We start from the raw sequence: 16,934 nt of genomic DNA, 5'->3' as shown, positions 1-16,934 counted from the left end.
GACCCTTTCACAGGGGTCGCCTAAGACCATCGGAAAACACATATATAATTACATATTGTTTTTGTGATTAATCACTATGCTTTAATTATGTTCAATTTGTAACAATGAAAATACATCCTGCATATCAGATATTTACATTACGATTCATAACAGTAGCAAAATTACAGTTACGAAGTAGCAACGAAAATAATTTTATGGTTGGGGGTCACCACAACATGAGGAACTATATTAAAGGTTCGCGGCATTAGGAAGGTTGAGAACCACTGGAGTAGATGGACATGATTGGAGAGATCTGAGGAGCAAATGGGAGGTAAGGAAGTGGAGGCAGCTATTAAAAACAAGTGGTTCAAGAAGTTTTGCTAGGAAGGGGAGAAAGTGGGCAGTACCTACAGGGGAATGTGAGATCAACAAAGATAAAAAAATAAAAAAGATTTGTCCCACTAAGAAAGATGTTACAGAGAAAGAAAAATTGAAGATTAAGAAGAAAGAAAAGGGATAAATGGGGAGTGAAATTTTGAGAAGGTGAGTGGAGATGGACAGTGCCCAGGTGGAAGGGTTATGTTTTGATAGAAGCAGGGACACTCTCTCCATTTTAACAATAGGGAAAGAAGGGAGTGTATGTATAGGCGGAGGTCCAGTAGTAGATCTGGTAGTGGGAAGAAGAGGGAATTCTCATTAGATTGCTTGTATTTTCTCAGTGAGCTGGAAAAGGGGGGGGGGGGGGGGAGAGAATATAGGATATTTGAGGAGAACAAGGGATGAAATAGTAATTTTGGAGAGCAGACAAGTGAACATACTAGGTGTACCGGTTAATAATGCGGATTTTGTAATCAAAACATGATAATTTCAAGAGAAACATCAAAAGTGCTTTATTCGATTTGCTTGTAAACGATTGGAAATTGTTTTCTGAGCAATGTTTAATCTTTCTGCAAGTTGTTTTTGAGTTTGACAAACATATTCATCCAATACTGCTTGTAACTGTTGGTCTTCAAACTTTTTCAGTTGACCTGGACATTCTTTGTCTTTCACATCCGAAATCATCACTTTTAAAGTGTTTAAACCAGCGTTCATAAGTATCTTGAGATGGAGCATGTTCATAAGCTTCCTGAAGTATACGATAACTTTTTCTTCCAAATTAAGTAATGAATTAAAACTTACCCCAAATGCTCTTTTTTTGGCACGAAATTTGAAATTTTTAAGTGTAAAAATATCTATGATGTTAACATTTTCAGCAAATTTGACATATGAAGTTTTTAAAAAATACATATTTTTATTGATTTCAGAGAGGAAGGGAGAGGGAGAGAGAGAGAGATAGAAACATCAATGATGAGAGAGAATCATTGATCGGTTGCCTCCTACATGCCCCCTACTGGGGACTGAGCCTACAACCCAGGCATGTGCCCTTGACCGGAATCGAACCTGGGACCCTTCAGTCCGCAGGCCAATGCTTTATCCACTGAGCCAAACCAGCTAGGGCGACATGAAGTTTTGAAGCTTGCTGTCAATACAACAAAATAGCATACATATCAAATCGCATATATATCAACATATGTATAGCTCCATCTATTGAAAAAAATCCGCATTATTAACCGGTACACCTAGTATTAAGGAAGTTTAATAGAATTTCCAAACAGTATTGAGTGCCATTTGAGATTCATGATCCTGAATTTAAAGGGAAACCGTTCAGCATAGTTAAGTGTTTTTCTCCAGCAATATTCAGCTGTTTAGGTACAAGCATGGTGTAGGTAGATGGTTGGGTTTAACTTGGGTTGGCATTTAGCCAGGCAAGTGCAGCAGAAGGAGAGGGGGGCAAAGGAGAAAAGGGTTATTACAAGGGGAATAAATATCAATGATGGACTGTGCAGGCTAAACTGGGTAGGAGGGGGAAAGACTATAGAAGCATAATGGATAATGAAAAACTTGTTGCTGAGTGATGAAGTTGAAGAACTGCCTGGAGAGAGAGCCATCAGATAGAAGTGACCTGAAGAACTAGGAAGTGGTGGTGAAATTACTGGTGTTGACAAGATCTCTAGGATATGACCATGGTCGGTCAGAGTTGGGGTAAAGTAAAAATTGTGAGGGGAAAGGAAGTCATGGGATTGATGGATCATCTTCATTCTTGTTGATGTCACTTTGAGTGGTGCAGCAGTGGAGAGCCATCAGTGAATGAGGGGTCCCCAAGGATATTGGTAAGATTGCAGCAATGAATGAAGTAGGGAAAGACAATGGGTAAAGCATGATGCCACAGACTTCATGAATCACGGTTTTTGGAGGGAAAAAGAGGAGAAATGGTTTGGCAGTTGGCTGAAGGAATGAGTGGAAGGATGGTTGGTTGGAAATTTATGTGTTTATTAAGTAGCTCTCGTTAAATGCTCTGTAATCTCTAATTGTTGGACTCTGTTCTACTTTTAAAAACTCCCTCCTTTTTAAAAACAGAGGTAGGCAAACTATAGCCTGCTGGCCAGATCTGACATGCTGCTTGTTTTTGTGTTTGTAGAACACAGCATTCACTTACACCACACCCATTTGTTTACACATTGACTATGGCAGCTACAATGACTGAGTTGAGTAGTTGTGAGAGAGACTATACCACAAAGCCTAAGGTATTTACTATCTGGTCCTTTATAGAAAAAGTTTGGTGACTCCAACTTTTGAACAGTGGTTCTTAAACTGTAGTGTGCCGCAGAATCACCTGGAGGGCTGTGAAAACACAGATTGTTGGGCCCCACCCTTAGAATTTCTGATTCAGTGAGTCTGAGTTGGGGCCCAAGAATGTGCATTTCTAGCAAGTTCCCAAGTGTTGCTGATGCTGCAAAATTTTCAGGGACCTCACTTTAAGACACACTGTTTTAGATATTTAAGGTAGTGGTCAGGTTCCTTCTTCCCTTAACCTTCTCTGAGCCACATGTCCTTTCCTACTTCAGCTACTTACCAGTTGACATGTTTACTGACTTGTCTCATCCCTTTTAGTCCTGGTGCCCACAAATGTCATGATTCTGTGAATGAAGCCTGATCAGTGCCATATGCTTTGGAGCAGTTGCCCTTCCTGCCTTTCCGCTTACCTATGAGCGTTCTTTGTACTTTCTTCCCCGGTTGTCTGATGGAATGGGCTTTCTCTGGGACTTACATGAAGCTGATGCATTAGGGAGAGCAACAGTAGGTAGAGATCACCTACTGTTTGGAGGAATTTCCCCCATCAGTGTGTCTCTGCTAGAAGGTGCTTGAGTAGTGTAAAGGTTTCTTGGGCAGATTGAGCATCTTATCACATGGGAATCTGACCCCATATAGTACCGGTGTCAGAGTCTTTTAGCAGGTAAACGAGCACCTGGGAGAAAAACAAGGTCAGTCAGCTGAACCAAGTCTTTTATCCCTATCTTTCAGCAGAGAAGCCTTTATTTTCTCCCATGTGGCAGAAAATGGACTGCATTCGTTATTTATTGCTGAGTAACAGGTTAACCCCATACTTAGCAGCTGAAAATAACAAACATTTCTTTTAAAAATATATTTTTAAATTGATTTCAGAGAGGAAGGGACAAGGAGGAAGTGATTGAAACATCAATAATGTGAAAATAATTGATCAGCTGCCTCCTGCATGCCCCGTACCGGAGATGGAGCCCGCAACCTGGGCATGTGTCCTGACAGGGAATTGAACCATGACCTCCTCATTCATAGGTCGATGCTCAACCACTGAGCCACACTAGTCAAGCTACAACAAACATTTCTTATCTCAGTTTCTATGGGTCTGGAATCTGGGCATGGCTCACTGAGGACAATGCTCAGGTCTCTCATGAGACTACCTGCAAGTTTTTGGTGGGGCTGTGGTCTCACTTGAAGGCTCCACAGGGAAGTGATGAGGGTTCTGCTTCCAACCTCAACCACTTCGTTGTTGGCAAGCCTCTGTCCTTTGACACATGGGGTCCTCCTAGCTGGTCTCATGATGTGGCATAGGAAGGGAGAAAGGGGAAACCTCTTAAAGCTGTTCTGAAAGCAGTTTCTGAAAGATGCAGAGACAGTAACCTCTTCTTACATCTCTCTTTATTCTCCTGCTCCATGTCTAAAATTGCTTTCTCTGAGTTTGTTTGCTAGTCATATATAGTTCATAAGTTACCTTATAGCCTAGGTGTGTTCGTAATGGTGAAGTGGATGTACCTGGATGAATTCACAAGTGGACGTGTGTGCTTGGATCACTGGTCTCTTAGCTTTAAATCCCCGCTCAGGTCTGGCCATTCCTGCCTCTGGTGAGTGCTCCTCGCCCGTTCGGGCCACCAGAGCACTTGCACTTTCAGAGCTCTGCACAGCTCCTGCTTGCTGTGGCTCTGCCCGTCTCTGTATCATTTCCCTTTCTGACTTCTCTTACTGTGCCCTCTCATAGCTTTTCATTTTTCTTCTTCCTCCTCTTCTTTCCTGGCCTCCATTACATTTTACCCCTTGTCCGCCAAGACGTGCCCCCTCAGCCTTCAGTGAATTCTTAGCCTCTTGCTAAACTTCCCCACTGTGGGCAGCTGGCACCCTCTGGCCATTTTACAGTTCCGCAAACTGAGAGAACACGAGAATCATTGAGGCTCTTGGGTTTTTAATTTGGAAGTCATGGGAGAGACAGTGAGAAGGTGGCCTTTGCCTGAGGTTTTTTGACTAATAGTAGAGCATGAAGTTGGCAGTTGTGTGCTGAAGCTGGATATTCAGCAGAGGAAGAGTGTGTGGCCAGGATAGGTCAAACTCAGGGTCAGAAACATGGAGCTCAGAGCAGAGGGTCTCTGAGCACAGATCTCATAGAATATTAGAGCCAAGGTAACCAAGACTGCCATGCCTGCTGCTCCTGTAGACTGGATTGGAGGCAGAGGACAAGCCAGGTCTGCTTTTATCCGACACGCCTCCCCCCTTCCCTGAGCTCCATTGTACTTGTCTTATTATTATTTTGTCTTTAAGACAAGAGTTCATTTGAAGAAAGAGTTCTGTGACTAAAGAAAAATGGGGGTGTAGGAACGAACACTGGTATTGTCCAAATCCTCATTTTACAAATGGGGAAATAGAGGGCGTAAGGGGAAAACTTTTTTCTGTACCCCAGGAAATGACACAGGAAAATATTAATGTAGAGGAAGAGAGGACAAGCTTCCTAAGAAAAAAAGGTCTGTAGAGATAGCGTCACAAGATGAATGACCTCAGAAGTCTATTTGAGAGATCGTGTCATGCTAGCAAAGTTCTAGGGACTGGAGCCTTTTCCTCCACGAGAGTATAAGAATGAAACACCAGTCCCTCAGTCTGACTCTCAGAGAGAACCTCAGGCTGATGAGCAGTAAGTCCAACAATTTCATTTCCTTGGCCATGCTGAACCCCACAGGAAATCTCAGACTTTCACATCAGGACAAGGCCCCACAAGAATGTCGCTGCACCCAGAGCTCCGTGGTTTGATACCACTAGAGAATTTCCTAGGGAAAGGCTCTGAGGGAGATTGCTCAGCAAGACAGAAAAATGCTGCAGTGAGGCCAGCAAATGCCTTCCTGGGACGCCTGGTGGAGGTTTGGGTTTAAAATGTCCCCTGGAGTTTAAACAGCATAGCCCCCTTGTAGCCCACAGCAGCCCTGTTCCTGAGTAGTTTCTCATGGATTTGCCACTTCAGGATGTGGGGAATTGGGATGGTTTGCTTTACAGTTTTACAAGTTGGCCTAATGAGGCGTAAGGGTCTGTACTGTTTGTGGGATAAGGCTTTGATGCCCATTGGGATCAGTGAGGTTTGAATTTTAGATCTATATATATCCAGGGGCAGAGGTTAGAGGGCAATGCCAAATACTACAAACAACCTTGAAGGAGAATGGTCAGTCTCTGCCTTTGCTTTCTTTGTAGGGTGTTCCTCAGCCATTTAAGCCGGCAGGAAGAATTAATTAAAAAGGAGCAGTGTGTGTGTACAAGTAAATCAGTAAGGCATCATTTCCCATAAAAAACACTTTTTAAAAATTTATTTTTATTGATTTCAGAGAGGAAGGGAGAGAAAGATAGAAACATTAATGATGAGAGAGAATCATTAATTGGCTGCCTCCTGTACACTTCCCACTGGGGATCGAGCCTGAAACCCTGGGCATGTGCCCCAAACCTTCCTGGTTCATAAGTCAATGCTCAAACACTAAGCCACACCAGCCGGGCAATAAACACATTTTTATCCAGCTGGTATTGAGTTCCTATTATGTACCATTCATTCTTCTAGACATGGACTATATCAGCAAACAGAACAAAGTCCTGCCCTCATGACCTTTTCTTAGAAGGGAGGACAGACAGACAAATTCTGCTTCTGGTGATGACAGGCGCTATGGAGGAAAATCAGGGTGAGAATAGCGACATAATCAAAAGGCATTTCCCATAAGGTGACATTGAGAAAGGCCGGAAGGAAGTGAGGGAGCATGTAATTTGGCTACCTGGGGAAGAGAGTTCCTACACAGAGAGAGCCAAAGGGCAAAGGCCAGGCAGGAGCATAGCAGGTGGACTGGAGGAGCTGAATGAGAGGGAGTTGTGGGCGGGGTGGTCAGAGAGTCAGCTGAGAACAGAACTACGTGGCTTTTTGAAAAGGCCTTGCTTTTTACTTAGGAGTAAAAACCCATTGGAGGCCTTTAAGTGTTAAAAGATGAGTCTGACCAATGTGGAGAAGAAACTCAAGGGGGTCAAGGGCAGAAGAAAGGAAAACCACTCATGGGGCTATTAATTCATTATGGTCAGACTCTGGATACAGGATTTGTTGATTGATTCCATGTCAGATGTGACAGAAGAGTCAAGGATGACATCAAAGTTTCTGTCTTGAGCAATTATAAGAATGGGGCTGTCATTTACAGAAATGGGGAAGGCTGGGGCCCACAGAATTTCTGGCTTGACTAAGTAGTTTTAGGAAGAAGTTGTGGAGATCCAAGGAGGAAAAGTTTGACTTAATCATTGGTTCCTTCATTTTCTCCATTCTCTCTGAAAGTCTGATTTGTATTTGGGTCAATTCTACCACAGTTTTCGGAGGGGGAGAAATATGGTTCCATGGTATTAACTTTTAAGGATCCTTACCCATGCCTGTACAGAGCAGTGTGGTCAGAGGCTCTTTGTGGGTAGATTCTGTCCCTGGTGCAGCCCTCATTTCAGGTGCCATGCTGGTTTCCTAGGGCTACATAACCAGTTACCACAAAGTGGGTGGTTTACGACAACAGAAATGTATTCTCTCATAATTCTGGAGGCTAGAAGTCCAAAATCAAAGTGTTGCAGGGCCCTGCTCCTTCGGAAAGGCCTAGGGAATAATTCTCCCTTCCCTCTTCTGAGCTTCTGGTGGTTGCTGACCATCCTTGGCTTATAGATACAATCCTCTACTCTCTACCTCCGTTGATGCATGGCATTCTCCCTTTGTATGCCTTTGTCTTTGTGTGGCCTTCTTATAAGGACACTAATCATTGGATTTAGGGCCCAGCCTAATCCAGTATGACCTCATCTTAACTCGGTTACATTTCCAAAGACCCTGTTTCCAAATTAAGTCCCAGTCACTGGTTCCAGGGGTTAGAACGTCAACACATCTTTTTATGAGACACAATTCAACCCACAACAGATGCTTTGATCTGGGTTTGATTATGAGAGTCTTTTGGGCTTAGATGTGTTTGAGGATGAGATAGGACCTATTGAAATCAAGTTAGAAAACAGGTCCCTCTGGGCTAGGGATGCCCCATCTGTTGGGATGAAAAACTTTTTTCTTGTCCAGCAAATTTAGGTAAACTGAAGATTTAAAAATAGACAAGTTCATTTTGCATTATTTTTTGAAACTTGAAGATTTTAGGATATGCAGTGGTAAAATCATGAAGAAGTCATGTCACTGGAAGACAGAAGGAATAGAAAATATAAAATGAAGAATTTTAAAGATAAGAATCACTTTGATTTTGACCTGAATTGAGGCCTGGATTATAGGTAGAAAAGCTCTTGCTGATGTTCCAAGTTTATGGTTTTGCTGGTTGGGGCAGCAAGTTGGCAGAAATGGAGTGCCGCACACCTGTGTCCCTGAGCCCTGACCCTTGGCTGACTACTGCAGAGTACAACTTGTTTGCTCCACTAGCCTTTTCCTTAGATTCCCACGGGGCTGGATGCTACATGGCACTATCTAGCTGCTGCTCCCCTTCTGTGCAACACCCAGTACATACACATTCTTCAGTGGTGTGTCAGGCGTTTATTAGCATTTCCTTCTTTTTAACTCACCGCAGTAGAGTCTAAAGGTTGTTTATCAAAGAAAGTTGAAGTTTCCACTCTGATATCACAATGATAGGACTATGTCAGGTCTAGCAATGTAATTAAAATTCTTTAGCAAGAACATACACTTGTGACCAACAAATTATGGTTCTATGAGTTTTTATGGTGCTCCTGTTGTTCGTAAGGAATTGTGTGGGAGTTGGACAGATGGGAGATAGGTAAAGAGATATTGCTTTTTCTCATCTTCAGGAAATTTGAAGAAAGAAGACAAACAGGAATTAGAGGTTCACACAAAAATTGATAAAGATTGGTGGATGCCACAATATTTGGCACCTGCAGGAAAAAAATCTCTAAATGTATTGTTTAATAAGTATCTGGGTGGAGAGTGGGAGAAGCTAGAGGCAGGGATATGTAGTGAGGTTTAGTGGCACAGGCCTCAAGTGATAGTGGGATTAGATTTTCTTGCAAGGCCTATCGGACCAGGCTGCTCACCTGTCCTTTGCCCTAGCCTTTCCCTGGCTCTTCTGGGCACTCTAGTGGTCAGTGTGAAGCCACAGCTGCTCGTGTGAAGGGGTAGGTTTGAGAGAAGGGCACTGGCCGCATCTGTACCGCCTGAGCCAGTGCTCTGCATTACTGGCTTAGTCACACACATCCTTGGAGGGGATTATTTTGAGTTTTCCTCAAAAAGGGAGCCTTCATTTCATGTCTGTTAAATGGGAATGCAGCCACAACTATGTCTTCAGGGCAGGGACCAGTGGTGAAGCCACCATACTTCTGGGGTGACCACAGGGCAAATAATGTACAGACATCATTTCCTTTGACTAATCTTTTGTAATCCTGGTCCAGATGTGGCTCCTGAAAGTAAAGTTCTTTGTCTAAGTTGAGATTTTTAATTTAGGACCCAGATGGGGAAGGAGGTAAACTTCCAGAGGGTCTGTTTTCCTCAGTGTGTCACTGTCCTGGATTCCTGGCAGGCAGCAGTTTCATTAGAAAAGCAGATTTGATCCTGACTCATCTGCCTCGGTGAGATGTGTGGTACAACTTTTTAGGACTCATGAAGCCTGTCGTCTCGCTGGACAGAGCAGAGGGTACACGGTCCATTCGGCAGTGGTGGTGGCTACTGGACCTGGCTGGGCCCATGGAAAACCTTGAGAGACAGTCTGCTATGGGGCTGGAGCTTTGTCCTGGAATTTCCTGGCCTTTGTCTGGTGTAACTTCATGTACCCAGACGCCTGTTTTTAGAGTCTACTTCCTTCTAGGGCCGTAGTCGGCAAACCGCGGCTCGCGAGCCACACGTGGCTCTTTGGCCTCTTGAGTGTAGCTCTTCCACAAAATACCACATGTGGGCATGCACGTACAGTGCGATTGAAACTTCGTAGCCCATGCACAGAAGTCAGTATTTTGTGGAAGAGCCGGTATTTTGTGGAAGAGCCACACTCAAGGGGCCAAAGAGCCGCATGTGGCTCGTGAGCCGCGGTTTGCCGAGCCGCAGTTTGCCGACCACTGTTCTAGGGGAAGAGTGCTACTGCCTTCTACTCTGCTTTCTGTACCAAGTGACCTCCTCCCCCCGCGGGTCAGGGATCAGGTGTGTGTACCTGGCTCCCAATCAACAACATGCTCCTGGAAGTCACTGGTCACAGAGGAGAAGCCATGACCATTGGGCATAAAAGTCGTATCTGCCAACCCGGCCCATTCACCCTAACCTTGTTTCTTACCTCACATTGCAGCAGAAAAAATCCTACCTGGAGCGCAGCGTGAAGGAAGCTGAGGACAACATCCGGGAGATGCTGATGGCACGAAGGGCACAGTAGGAAGCCTCTAGGGAAGCTTTCCCTCCTGACCCCTCCCATTCCTGGCAAGGACAAGGGGCTTGTGTAGGGAAATAGCGTCTGCTGTACCTGATGGACGTTTTATCTGGATGGCCTGGTAACCCTATGTTTTCTACATCACCCTGAGCCCCTTTCAAATCCCAAGCCCTTATTTTTTATCCTGGCTCGCCTAAGACATTCTTCTCCCCTGGGCGTGAGTCCTGAACTCCCAGGAGAGGGGAGATGGGAGCCAGGACAGGTAGGGGAGCTCTGCCCATGCCCGCTACTAGTCATGCTGGTCAGACCAATAAAAGGCATCTGTGCCACTCTTCTAAGTTTGCTTTTCTTGATCTGATGGATGAGAACAGAGAGGCAGAGGCTATCTCTACCTGAGCTCCTCCCTGTCCCTCTCTAGGGCTGGGGCCCTGCTCCTTCTGCATCGAAGTCTTCCCCACTTCTTTTTTCCTCTCTGATCCTTCAAGTAAACCCTTCAAGCTCACAGCCTCCATGGAATGTGCAAGTAGGAAAGGAGACCAGGGCATAGCTGAATTTTAAGTGAGGACAGCAGTCCTTGGTGGCAGGATGCCTAAAGATTCCTTTCCTGCTTTTTCCCCAAATATCCCATATAAGCCAGCAGCACCTCCAAGACTGTCTCCCTTCGGTCATAAGGTGGACACTATAATTCTGAGGCCTCCTAGAGGCCCAGGGGCAGTGGTGTGTTGGAGCTGGCTTATACTGGCTCAGGAGAGCTAGTTATTCAATTTTCAGGAATTTTGTTGCAAGCCAGTTGTTAAACGCAGCCATTATTAAAAATTAAATTATGTAACTTTACAATTAAATTATTAAAGAACAAGGGTAATAAATATTCAAAACATCTCTCTAATAACTAAATCTGCCTGTGATCTTGTTTTTGAGGTTAACAGTCTTATATCTGGACGGTGGAACCACTACATAAACAGTGCACTTTTGTGCTTCTCTTCCCAACTCTACTCTCAGGACATCATGGGAACTTGAAATCAGCTATGGTGGGACCATTTACTCCACAGAAATCAGGTGATGCTACAAAATCATGGCGTTTTGTTTATTTTTAAAGAGAGAGAACTGGTAGTTAAATATTTATAAGCATATCACCACTTGCAGCGGTTCTCAACCTGTGGGTCGCGACCCCTGAAAATACACCCTGCATATCAGATACTTACATTACGATTCATAACAGTAGCAAAATTACAGTTATGAAGTAGCAACGAAAATTTTATGGTTGGGGGTCACCACAACATGAGGAACTGTATTAAAGGGTCGCGGCATTAGGAAGGTTGAGCACCACTGGCTTAGCGGGAAGGTGGGCAGGCAGAGGAAGGCAGGGAGTTGTCAACTGCAGCCTCTTGGGGCTGGCAGGGCAGGCCCTTAGGGGAAGCTCTGACTCGCTGTTCTGGCAGCTCAGCGCCACCCTGTGGCCAAAGCTAAGATGGTGGCATGGCTTACTGATTTGAATTATGCCAGCTTTTTGCGTGTGCGCATGTGTGCATGTCAGCAGGAAAAGAAAGCTTTGGGTCTGGCCGAACTCTGGACTCCTGTTCTCCTTCCTGCCAGAGACAGCCCATAGTTACCAAGTTACCAAGTAGACTTTACTAGGCTCTGGGTAAAAGTGGGTCTGGCTCATTGGTGAGCCCGTCTTTGAATGGGACTAGGGAGAAAATGCTAGCTTGGTGAGGGCCCCATGATCTGACTGAAGGCCCCAGCCTCGGACCTAGTTTCCTAATAACACCCACCCTGCTCATATAGCAGCCAGAATGAAAAGGTAAATATGCCCCTCATCATATAATGGACAGTGGCCACTAGCTGAGATACCCACAGCTTAAATTTTACCTGGAATAATTCAGACAGTTGAAGTTCAGACAAATTTATTGAAACATACAGGGTGTTAGCAAATAAATCATTCAGTGATATGTTACATTATGCCACTACCTTGAATTGTATACTTTAAAAATTATAAATATATATTTCATAACTAAGCCTTTGGCCAAAAAAAATAAAAGGGAAGTCATTTAGCACATTTGTGAAAGGCCAATAGGAAATGAATTTTGAACATTAGAAAGATAAAGTCACTGGATTAAACATCAGTAATCTAGAATCCCACTGTGTTGAAGGTAGAAGTGTCTGTGCAGAGCTAGTCATTTATTTTAGCAATCAGAAGAGATGGGGCAGGCACACCTGTTGGAGGTGGCAGAAGAGCTGGCAGGACAGCAGGGACAGGCTGGTCAGGTGAGCATGTCCCAGAGACAGCAACAACAGAGAGCAGTCCAGCAGGCTGTGAGGCAGGAGGATGTGCCCAGGTCATCCCTTCTTTGGTCTTCTACCACATACACTGGAGTGGAGAGAGGGGAGAGGGTGAGAATGAATAGCACAAACCTTGGGCCCTACAGAGCCCATGCCTCCCAGACCAGGTGCCTTTCTGCTTATGCCGTTGTGGATAATGGAGGGAGGAAGGGGCTGAGCTCCTCAGCTACTTCCCCTCCTCCTCCTCCGGACACTGATTCCTGCAGGGACAAGCACTAGGGAACCTATACTGCTGCCTGGCACCAAGGCAGCCAGAATTTAGATAAGAAATGTCCATTGCGATCTGGCCGGTGTTGGCTGACCCAACTTGGTTTATAAACCAAGCAACACTATTAGTATGTCCTGTACCCTATAGATGTCTGGGGGAATGTTTCTTTAGATACAACTAAGCCCCTTCCCAAAAGAGAGAATAACCAAAATCTCCTAGAAAGGTGCTTTAGTCCCTAAAAGAATAACCAAGAATCTTAGTTTTTCATACCTGGGCAATGAACAGTATCAGAATGTGCCCCGACCTCTAAACTTTCACACAACACCATGGAAGGCAGGGATGAAAACCTGGTCTAGTGGGAGTGATGCCCGGAGCCTAACATGCTTCCTTTTTCTCAGAATGGAGTTGGAAATCTAAGCCCTGCCAGGACTAAGTGCTCTGTTAAGAGATTTGAGTGCAAAACAAATCCATAGGTCAAGAAGGACCCCAACTGATTTGTGGCCTCCCTTCCCATAAGGACATCCTTAAAATGCTGGTCTTCCTTGGCCTCAGAGAATCTGGGCCACTTTTAAGAAAATCTCAAAACCACCACCATCAGACTTAGTTATAGGCAGTTAAGATTTTAAACTTTCTGAAAGTTCATGAATCTTATAAGTTAAACCAGTCCTTTGGCAATCTTCTTTCAGTTCTATTTTTTGCGTATCTATTTTTATATCTCCTCTCTGGGTAACTTCCTCTCTCTGGAGCCTAGTATAGTAGCTAGAATATGCCGGGTTAGTAGTGAGCTTTCCAAGTTCTCCCATTGTATCAGTGGCCCTCCACCGAGATATCCCCTTCCCTTCTCTTAATCTCAGTGTGCTTTCATTTGGCCCCACTCAGCATCACAGGTGAAGTTGTTTGGGGTCTGGGACACAAGGCTCATCACCAGGAAAGCTTAGTTGAAGAGAAGATAACCCATTTGTTCTGAGGCCCGATAAAGGTGTGTTACCTGACTTAGTCCTAACAATAACCTTGAGATAGATTTTCCATCATTCCTATTTCACATGTAAGGAACTCTAGGTTTACAGAGCTTAAGTTCTTGTTCAAACACACATGACCAGGCAGGGGCAGGATCTGAACTCAGGCCTTTGACAAGCTAGGCCTGCCCAGGTCCAACTAGGATAGAAAAGGGAGTAGGAGTGAATGGGCTCTAGGGCAGTCCTCTCTCACACCAGGCAGAGCCCACCCTACCCACTGAAGGCCCGGGCACTCCAGACTCAAGTCACTGCAGCAAGGTGTCACCTGCCATCTGCCTAGATGACAGGGAAACTGGGGACACAATTGGCTGTGGAACCCCTTGAATAATCCCTTCCTGTAGTTGCACTGGCTCTGCTGCCCTGGGATAGAAAGACCCCCTCCCCTGCCAGCTCTAGAAGTAGCCTGCTTGATCCAGGCCTGAGACCCAGCCCAAGGTTGGGTTGCCATGTGAAAGGTCCTGCTGTTTCTCTTAAGCTGCCATTTATTAGGGTGTTCACAGATGTGCCAGGACCAGTGCTGAGGCCTTGCATACACAGTGCCACTCAGTCTTCCCAACCCTGTCCTCACCGCTTCTATCCTGTCAGAACCACTGAACCGCAGGAAGCTTAGTCAGGAACACAAAAATGTCCCCGTCTCACTTCCTCTGTCACTTTCTCCTTTAGTTCAGTTTGTCCTTGCCAGGGTGTATTTCACATGACATACTCCGAAACCTGGGGCGGGAAGTACTCTGAGCTCATTACTCCCAGACACTGTCCACAGAGGTTAGAAATAACCAGTCTGGCTGTAAAACAGAGGACTTAGACCAGAGGGCTGCGTCGGCCTCCACAGGGGTGGTCAGTGCTGTACATACCTTGGAAACCCGAATCACTTATTTTCTGGAGCACCAAGTCTTCCAAAGCCCTTGTGACTTTTTCCTTTCCATTAGCTGAGGACAGAATCTCTGCCCCCAAACTGTCAAGAAGATGGGGTGGTGGAAGAGTACATGGGGGCCAGGGCAGGTGTGGAGGTAAAAGTGACTTGCTCTGAGGAAGACCTCACAGTTCCTCATAGTGTACCCACTGTGGGCCCAGAAACGGCATACTTTACATCTGTATCTTCCTAGATGCCTTACCTACCTGGAGGGTCCGAGGGTGCCTGCTGCATTGAGTTGCATGGCCTAGTCTGCCCCGGGACACCACTGCTCCTCACCTTCCACTCGTCCCCATCCCTGCCACCCAATGGATGACTGAGAGCTCCACTACCACCCTGGCTGACCTGCCAGTGTGCAGCCCCTGCTGCCTGAGTCCTGGGCCATGACACCCACCCTGGGTACTCGAAGCCAGGGGACGCATGTGCACTGAAGTCACTAGCGGCATTGGTTACAGCAGGGGCTGAGGTGCAGGTGACGCCAGTGTACGTATTCCCTACCCAGGCCACATGGCCTTCCTGGCCACTGGTCTCTCTGGCATGCAGGACAAAAAAAGGGGCAGAACTATGGCTATGTAAGATGTTAAACATTAGAGGAAGCTGGGTGAACAGTATACAGAAACTGTGCCATTTCTGTAACTCTTATGTAAGCCTAAAGTTATTTGAAAATAAAAAGTTTAAAAAAAGGAGGGGGCGGGGAGGGAGGGTCAAAAAGCAGCGGGGGTTGGGAGCAGGCAGTTCAGCAGTCAGTGCCAAGGTACAGGGAGAGGTTCTGGTGCCAGCAGGGGCTGCTCAGATTGAACTCCTTGGAGATCAAGTGCCCCCCTGTGGGCAGCTTGGGGACAAGGAAGGGTAGGGCCAATCTGTTTACATACACATCAGCCAAAAGGCTAACCCTCCTATTCGCTGTCCAGTGGTTTGGTAGCCAAGACCACCCTGCCCAGCCAGTGCCAGAAGCCTGTGCCCCGGACCCAGGCAAGAAGGCATTGAAGGGACTCTATTCCTAGAAAACTGCAGTTGAATTGGAGATCAGGTTCAGCCCACCAGCTTGTCTCTCTTGCCCCAAACAGCCCTTTGGCACCAACCCTCAATGTTTTCAGCTCCAGCCCAGGGGGGATATGAGCATATAGTTTTGACCCAGAGGCCCAGACTAGGTCAGAAATGCACAGGCTAGTCTTGGGTGCAGAGCAGCTTCTGTCAGAGGCTCTCACTTACCCTCTTGCCTCTGTGATGGAAGCAGAGTAAATAGAAAAAGATGCTTGAAGGCCTACAGCCCCTGTGCCAAACTGCCTGCCCACCAAGCCCTGGGGTCTTCTACAGGGCCACCAGCCTACTACAACCTAGCCAGACACACAAACCCGCAGCCCAAGTTCTAGGACTACCGTAGTGTGCAACCGCAAAGGTGCCATTCACAAAACCTGGTTCTGGGCAGGCAATAGGAGTTCCAGGCCACATAGGGGCCAGGGCAGAGATGACTCACAAGAAATGTGAGTAGAGGCCTTTTCAGCTGAAGGCTCCTTAGTCAGCTCCTTCCTGGAATTTGAAACCTTTACTTGCTCAGCTCAGACATTTTAAATGATTAATCAGATGCTGTTGGTAATGGAACCTTATAGCCCATCCCTTTGTGAATGCATCTGTACATAGTCACAACCCAGGAAGGAGACGCAAATAAAGACTGGGGCCTCCCACGAGTTCTGACATCTGGCGCCCTCTTGCTCTAGAACAGTGGTTCTCAACCTTGGCTGCACATTAGAATCACCTGGGAATCTTTAAAATCCTGATTTCTGGGCCTCATCCTCCGGAAATTCTGTTTCTTTGTTACTAATGTTGTGGCCTCACCCCATAACAAAGAAACAGAATTTCTGGAGGATGAGGCCCAGAAATCAGGATTTTAAAGATTCCCAGGTGATTCTAATGTGCAGCCAAGGTTGAGAACCACTGCTCTTGAAACTAGGAAGTCGCACCTTCGCCTCTTGTGGCCCAGACCAGGAATGGCACCCAGGGCTGTTCCTCAGTTGCTAAGACCACCACAGCCACTGCACTTTCCAAGTGCCCCCAGTGAAATGACAGCTTTGCTAGAGGCAGGAGGCCTGGAGCCTTTGCTCACCTCAGCCCACATTGAGAACCTGTCAACAGAGACACCCAGTCAGCCTTCCCAGAGGTATCAGAGCAGCTGGAACAGCCCTCCTACTGCTCAGACCGAGGCATGGAGGGAGGGAAAATCTTTAGGAGTAGGGAAAATCTCAAGGTAGCAATAAGTTGGATTCTGTCCCTTCCACGCAGGACCAGAGGGAGAGCACACAACTTGTCATGGATGTGCATGTGTAGTGGGATCACTTATGACTCAGCACGGGGCTGCACTGGTGAGAAAACACATCCTAGAGGCAGTGCCCCTGTGTCACCTGTGCAAGCTCGTGAGCACCAGGTTAAGTGTGCTGAGGGGGGGGGGGAAGGGGGGAGTGCTG

General features: G+C 46.1%; 1 protein-coding gene across 2 annotated transcripts in view; it reads left to right on the top strand.

Moving 5' to 3' along the window:
- PFDN1 (prefoldin subunit 1) overlaps nt 1-10,336 on the top strand; it is a 56,358-nt gene extending 46,022 nt beyond the window's left edge. Inside the window, exons 4-5 of one of the 2 annotated variants that reach the window (XM_014529074.1) lie at nt 9,092-9,216; nt 9,921-10,336. In XM_014529074.1, coding sequence (XP_014384560.1) covers nt 9,092-9,216; nt 9,921-9,951 — 156 coding nt within the window. In that variant the 3' untranslated portion in view covers nt 9,952-10,336. The remainder of the gene's footprint in view (nt 1-9,091; nt 9,217-9,920) is intronic. The other variant, XM_005881052.2, reaches the window with a different exon arrangement.
- Nucleotides 10,337-16,934: the final 6,598 nt, after the last annotated feature.

Source organism: Myotis brandtii, unplaced genomic scaffold (assembly GCF_000412655.1).
Source record: "Myotis brandtii unplaced genomic scaffold, ASM41265v1 scaffold668, whole genome shotgun sequence".
In the NCBI taxonomy this organism is placed as follows: Eukaryota; Metazoa; Chordata; class Mammalia; order Chiroptera; family Vespertilionidae; genus Myotis; species Myotis brandtii.
Note: the sequence above shows the minus strand (reverse complement) of the source record. Positions and strands in the feature narration are given on the sequence as shown.